At 37.9% G+C, this 7,451-nt stretch overlaps 1 protein-coding gene across 1 annotated transcript in view; it reads right to left on the reverse strand.

Moving 5' to 3' along the window:
• The window catches only part of LOC107102809 (poly [ADP-ribose] polymerase 14-like), a 17,599-nt gene extending 11,366 nt beyond the window's left edge, over positions 1 to 6,233 (reverse strand). Inside the window, exons 1-5 of the mRNA XM_015402245.1 lie at positions 5,977 to 6,233; positions 4,864 to 5,030; positions 825 to 2,888; positions 444 to 680; positions 84 to 308 (exon numbers count right to left, since the gene is read on the reverse strand). Of these exons, the coding sequence (XP_015257731.1) occupies positions 84 to 308; positions 444 to 680; positions 825 to 2,888; positions 4,864 to 5,030; positions 5,977 to 6,151 (2,868 nt within the window). The 5' untranslated portion in view covers positions 6,152 to 6,233. The remainder of the gene's footprint in view (positions 1 to 83; positions 309 to 443; positions 681 to 824; positions 2,889 to 4,863; positions 5,031 to 5,976) is intronic.
• Positions 6,234 to 7,451: the final 1,218 nt, after the last annotated feature.

The following is a 7,451-nucleotide window of genomic DNA, read 5'->3' on the forward strand; positions in this document are numbered from 1 at the left end:
TATATATATATATATATAATGACTCCAATCTAGAGAAAGAAAATCGGTTAAATGTATTAAAACATCTAGAGCATTTTCCTAACCTTGCTTGATTCTTTGTCCATTGGGTGAACAACAATTCTAAGGAGGAAAGGTGACTTGCTGATCTGGGTTTGTTCAAACACACCAACTTCCTCCAGAAGAATCTTAGAAGCTGTGTTGTGTGGAAAATGCAGGAGACCTCCAGTCCCAAGCACTGGAAGAGCCACTGAATTGTAGCCCCTGATATTACAGGTAGCCAATATTTTTTTGATTCCCTGTCTGAGTGCCTAGGAGGTTTAAAGGGTAAAAAAACAGGTAAAAAAAACAACATTCAAGCAAAAGGGAAAAAAAAGCAGCTGAAAAAAATAAATAAATACAGTAAATAAAAATAAAGAAATTAAATAAAAATAAAGAAATTTCACCTGGGCTGCAGGTCCATGTTGGTTGTTATTCCAGGGCAGTAGGTTAAGAAAGAAGACTGCTTTACATTTAAGACCAGATAAACCTTCAACTAGAACTGATTCACTTGGTTTTGTAAATCCTCCTGCTTCCTTATGAAACAGCGCTAACAGCTGAGATCCAACCATTCTAGTTAAAATACTTCCAATGCGTGTAGAGACTGGATCATGACCGAGCATAGGACATACAATGGCATCCTCCTAGGATAGGAAACAATTTATTATTTAGTACATCAGAACCTAGTCATCATGTTGATCAAATATCTGGAGTTAACTTTAAGATACATTAGAATATCAAATATTCAGAATTAATGAACAATGAATAAAATAAAAATTGTAGTTTACCTGTTGGTTCTCAATGGTTCCTTGAACAATCTCAACTTGTACAGGAGTTTCAGCAGCAGCTCCACCTGCTGCTTCATGGCCAGCATCATCCACTGTAGGTCTCAAGTCCTTATTTGGCAGATGGCGGTCACACGCATCCTGCATGGCCCTCACCACCTCTCCCCTCTGGTCTACCAGTATAATTTTGTTCAGACTACGTCCATCCTTACTGCCAAACTCCTTAATGGCAGTTACAATGGCCTCAGAGCAAACTTTGACAGGAACACTAAATATGCCAGAACTGATACAAGGCAGGGCAATAGATTTAAACTCCATCAGTTCAGCTAAATTGAGAGCTTTGTGGACAGTTTTCTCCAGCAAGCTTCTCTCCCTACCACTAGCTTTTCCACACTCAGGTCCAACAGCATGCAGCAGCTTCTTGCACTTCAGGTTGCCCCCTGTGGTTACTACTACATCACCAACAGCTATTTTTCCGGTGTGTTTCACAAGATCTTTACTTTCCTTTTGCACTTGAGGACCACCTGCTTTACTCAGTGCAGCAGCAACACCACCAACATGGTCTAAATCTCCATTCGCAGCATTAACTATGCCATCTGCATACTGCTTTGTTATGTCACCCTGATAAACTATCACTTGAAGGCCATGCTGGAGACTGTATTTAGCAAGAGCAGTATTCTGTTTGCTTAAATGAGGCTGTTCCTCAAGCTGTATGAGGCACTTTTTAGAATGTGCAACCTTTAAGAGCATTTCTCTTCCAGAGTGACCATTAAAATACCTTGCTGCCCCTGGCAGGTCAATGATCACTTCCTTCTTCTCAATAGAATCAAGAAGTCGACTAAGCCTGTTCTTGATCTCAGTCACTTTGTTTTGTATTCCTTCAAGCAACACCATGGGCCCAGAGGATGATTCTACAGTGCTGAATTTTACCCCTGAAAAGTCAAACCCCTGCATCTGCAGAAACTCTGGCAAAAGAGGAACGAGCTCAGAAAAGGGGAGAATGATGTTTCCCTCTATCCTTACTTGGTCCAAAATAAACTGAGACACAATTTCACTCAGCTCTTCAACCTCTTGAGAGTGTCCGATCAAACACACAGTGCCTTTTGCACCAAACACAACATTAGCTCTGCACTGTTTTTTATTAATCTCATTTGATGAGGATTTCAGCTTTTCACAAAGCTCTGGTGGCACAACAGGGCAGTTAGGAATTTCATATTTAACTTCTTTAAAGTTTTCTTGCATCTGTCTTATAGCATCATCTAAATGATTGGCACTGAGAGAGAAAAAGTGCAGAGTTGTGTCACGCATCTCTGCTTCGACCATTTTAGCAACTCCCAAAAACTCGCAAAGCATTCCTGGACCACCATAAGTCTTTTTTAAGAAGGCCAGAAAGTGTGGGCTTTTGTCTGCAAGTGTCCTTTCTATCACTAGTTTCTCCTTGGCAGCAATTTCCTCACCAGCCTTGAGCATTTCCTCCACGGATCCCACCAATACTATCTTACCTTCGTCAGCCTTTGTGACTTTCAGTGCTGGAAAGTTTTGTCCTAAACTAGATTCAATATCTTTCCAGAGAAGATGTAGCTTTGCCTCACCGATTCGACGGACAGTAGTTTGTGGGTCACTGAAACTAGAGTCCCGAGTTTTCACATACGGATGTTCTATATCTGTTAATCTAGCTTGCACCAGGTTACTTTTCCCTACTACAACAGCCATCCCGATGTCACTATACACCTTTACCCCATCAGTGGTCGCCTGAGAACTACCGGGCTGCAGCAAAGCTTTGACTTTGTGAGAATCCAACTCATAGTGGCAGGTGTACTCATCAAACAGATTCTTTACTTTGGACCTCCATTTACCAAGTGTATCTGCAACCTCTGGCTGAGCTACATGCTTGACTAGAATTCTGTCCCCTTGAAGCTCCACAGTGCAGGAAAGCAGAGCGAGCTGATTCTCCAGTTCTTCCATGACTTTTGGAGATTCTTTGAGCCAACGAAGGATATAACTGTCAAGCTGTGGCTCATATTCTTTACTACTTGGTGGCAAGTTTGAAGGAAACCTGGACTGCTCCTGGAAAATAGAAGACCAGCATGTATAATTGATTTTTTTTAAACATTCATATGTATCACACCATCAGTTGTGCCTACACACATCCTCATCCATACAATTACCCATATTTTTAACATTTACAAAAATATATATACTTGTTCATTAATGAGTTCCGAATTTTCAGTTGAAGTTGAAATTACAAGTTGAAGTTGAGTCGATGCCTTTTTCTATGACATCATCACATGAAGTAGAGGGGAGGACTGATAGGTGTGTTCACAAATGTGCTTTGAGCAACAGAAGCAGTGGGTTTACATGCAAAGTCTATTTTTCAAGCGTATCAAGGCACATTAAAATGTCATGCAGAGCATTTCGGGCAGCTGGTGCAGTGTCATGAGCAGCATCTGAGGCATCATGAGCAGCTGATGCTTAAGTTGGAAAATCTGAACTTTACTGCTCAACGTGCCACATCAACCAAGAGAGGCTCTACTATTAGTTGGTGTCCACATAGGCTATGTGGGCACCAAAGCGGGGTAACAGGTGGTCAAACTGGGCTTCGATGACAGTTCTGGAAATGACCCTCCTCAGGGAGCAGCTCTTGAGTAGGTGAACCTCTGAAATAAACACCTCTGAAGTATCTGATTTAGTTTAGAAGCACACACTACTTCCATCTTACATGATTTTAAGAAAAACAGTTAGACCCTTTTCCAAAAAATCTTATGCTTGGAACATAGACATCTTTAGGCCTATTTGCAATGGTTGGATGTAACGAAGAACAAGTACTTTATTACTGTACTTAAGCAAATTTTTGATGTATCTGTACTTTTCTTAAGTAGATTTAACTGTGGATACTTTCTACTTTTTCACCACTACAATTTACATTAACTAAATAAATGGTAAATGGCCTGTACTTATATAGCACTTTTTCAAGTCAGAGGACTTGACCGAAATGATTTACACTGCATTCAGTCATTTGCCCATTCACGCACACAGTTACACACTCATGGTGGCCGTACACTGGTGCCACCAGTGACTCGACACCCATCAGTAGGCATTACATTGTCTTAACCAAGGACAGGGCGGCACTGAAAGCCAGAGCTCGGACTTGATCCGACACCACTGTCGCCCCACCTGTAGGCACTGCCACTTGAACTTTCAACTCCACTACAATTTTATAATGCTATTCATTAAACGTTACATTCATGTCACATTTAGTTTTATACATTTATTTGTTTAGTTTTGTTCAAAAGTTTCAAAGTAATGAAATTCTGGATGAAGATTGTTCCACTCAACACTTTCAAAGCGAGCAGGTACCATCTGACCCTCCTCCCCCAAGAAGAGCACTTAATGATAGTATTTCAATTAGCAGATCATCCTGGAAATTCCAAAATTATCAGTCCCAACTGTGAGCTCTGACTGAAGGTTAAAAAAAAAACATGTATTGTCCATAGCATTGTTCATTAAAATAACATTGTTTATGTATTAATTAAAATATACATATACAACTTTTGATACTTTAAATATTTTTAAAAGCAAGTACCTTGTTTCTTTTCCTTAAGACACTTGTCAGTGTGATACTTTTGCTTTTAGTAGGGTAACATAAAACTGATTACAACTAGACTAAAACTTTTTAAATTTTAGTTGACTAAAACCGACTGAAACTATCACTTATCGTAATGCTTAAAATGTGACTAAAACTAATAGTTTTTGTCCTGAAGACAAAAACTAAGACTAAATCTAAGATGGCTGTCAAAAACTCCAGCCCTAAAAGATACATTTTTGCAGTAGGTGATAAATAAGTCCAGACAGAAAGCCGCCTCAGGACAATATGTGCTTTCATGTTTGATGAGCCCCACCCATTTTAGATCTGTCAGCCAGATTAGTGGATGGGCCACGGTGAGTAGTTTGAGAAACAACTGAGTTTATCTTTTTGCACACAGCAGGGAAAAACAAAGTAAAAGTATTATTTAATTTATAATCATCAATATTTCTGACATACCTCAGATGCTGTTGATGGATCATGGTCTGGTTTGGCTGACTGGCCTGGAGGCTGAGCACTGCTGCCAGAGGAGGCGGTAGGTCCAGGATTGTCTCTCACTGTCAGCACTATTGTAGCAGCAGCAAACTCCACAACATGCTCAGATTTCTGCAGAACTCTTTGTTGGGCTGCAGATGGGACACAACCAAAACAGACCTCACAGCATTGATAGAATGAAAAAAAAAAAAAAAAGGTATGACTTGTTTCTTTTATAGTCATGACAAACTTGGAATTGTTTCTGGTAAACCTGCACATTAACTCAGTAACAAGCTGGTTTCAGAAACTCTGCATACAGATCTAAACAAAACATTTGCTTCTAATTTTTACTTCATTTAACACATTTACTGACCTAAAAATGGGGACTTTGGGGAACAAGGTTTCCTCATTTAGACGATGTAATTTAAGGTTATTTGTTCATTTCATCATCTTTTTTGATATTTAAGAATGTCTATCTCTTTTTCTTTTCAAAATACAAAAAAAAAAAAAACTAAAACTAAGAGGGCAATGGTGAAACAGTTTTTGTTACCCTTTAAATTATTGAGGGGCTATTAGAGTGTGAATCACAGACCTCCAGATTCTCTCTACCTATTTTCATAGCTTTAATGTCACTTATTTATCTAGAATAAAAACAAAATAAAAACAACAACAAAAGAGTCTTGCCTGTTTACCCTAAAGCAATTGAAATTTTGCTTGTTTTAACTCAGTTTATAGATAGAGTGTTTTGTATCTAATTCAGTATGGATGTAGTTTATAAACACATCATTTAACTCCTATGAAGGCCATGGTTAACTCCTCAGTGAAAGTGAAACTTGAACGTACTGCGTCTCTAAAAATAGAATAACATTGACCTATGTAGTTTAGTAGATTATTAAAATCAGCACTGGCTGTGAAAAAGATAAATCCTAGAATAATTAAATAAACTATATTTCCACTATAAGTCCGCAATTGTATAGTAAAATTCGAATAAATCATGAAAAAAAAGGAAAACGTCCTTTTAACTTTTACTTTCACTTTAACCTAAATATATTATTTTAAAGCAAAACTCAACTTTAACAAATGAATCTGATGTTTTACCTTCTTGCTGTTTAAAAGCGATGCTGTAAACTCTTTCTCCAACCGCAGTCAACGCGCCGCAGTCTCCTCCGCCCGATTTGCGCCGAATTTGGAAATAAGTTTCTACTCTCTTCCTCTGATCCTCGTTTAAAGGGACGCAGTCGAAGAAAACGGGAAACTTGTAAGAAGTGTCCATCGTGTCTGATTATTTCTGTTGAAATGGAGGAACAAACATACTAAAAAGTCGCTGTACATCCGGAGCTGTCACAGGTCGGAAATCAGCTGGGATGTGGTTTGATGATTTTGCGCACAAGCGACCTCTGCGTTCAAACAGCCTATTCTCTGATTTAACACTTACCGTCCCGTTTCTTTCAATATATAATGATATAATTCGTTTTCCAGTTAACAGTCTCACAAGATTGTGTTTTCAGAGTGTAAGTAAAAACCAGGCGTCAGTTCCCGTACAACAAGAAAATAAGAAATGTCCTGTAAGCCATTTATTTTTAAAATCAAATGAGTCGGTCATTAACAACTTTACCTTGTTTTATTATTTAATTTGCTTTTTTTGTCTAATTTAAATGTTTTAGTTACACAAACAAATTCAGAAACACACTACAAAACAGTTATTTAATAGCAGAGGTGTCAAGTAACGAAGTACAAATACTTCAGTACTTACTGTACTTAAGTACACTTTTTAGGTATCTATACTTTAATCCATTACTACTTTTTATTCCTACTTCTGACTTCTACTCATTACATTTTCACACAAGTATCTGTACTTTCTATTCCTTACATTTTTTTAAAGAAACGTTACTCTTGGTTTTGGTTTAATGTTTATAAATATTTATTTCACATCATGTGCGCCATCCAATGCAGATCACTGGCGCCATCCACATCTAGTGTATACTAGTGTAATTGGATGAGTCATATAACGCAAACACTCATTGGTTAGCTAAAGGAACTTATCAGAAGCAGGCAGGTGTTCTTCAAACTAAAAACGTGAATTGTCTATGCCATCCTACGATGTAGGATTCAGAAAATGATGTTGAAATGCCTGAAAGGTCAGAAACAGATGAGAGCGTAACTGGAGATGGAGACCAACAAGACCTCCCTCATCCATGGCCCTATTTCAGAGAATTTTCTGAAATAGTCGAAAAATTGAGCTTTCAATTCATATAGTGGCATCTAACTATTTTTTCAAAGGTTATTTCATACTTTTATACTTTATGTAGTTTTTGGAGCACATACTTTTTCACTTTTAATTGAGTAAAGAGGTCCAGTTGATACTTTAACTTTTATCAGAGTGTTTATAAAATGCAGTAGCCTATCTATACTTATACTTAAGTAACAAATGCGTGTACTTTTGACACCACTGATAATACATTAATAAACTGTCTTAAGAAAGTTTTATCTAATCTCCTAGAGAGTGTTTTACACAAAATCCTTACATCACATCCCATAAGACTGATTCCTCTATAAGAGGAGCATTCAGTTGG

Source organism: Cyprinodon variegatus, unplaced genomic scaffold (assembly GCF_000732505.1).
Source record: "Cyprinodon variegatus isolate N-32 unplaced genomic scaffold, C_variegatus-1.0 Scaffold1323, whole genome shotgun sequence".
Classification (NCBI taxonomy): domain Eukaryota; kingdom Metazoa; phylum Chordata; class Actinopteri; order Cyprinodontiformes; family Cyprinodontidae; genus Cyprinodon; species Cyprinodon variegatus.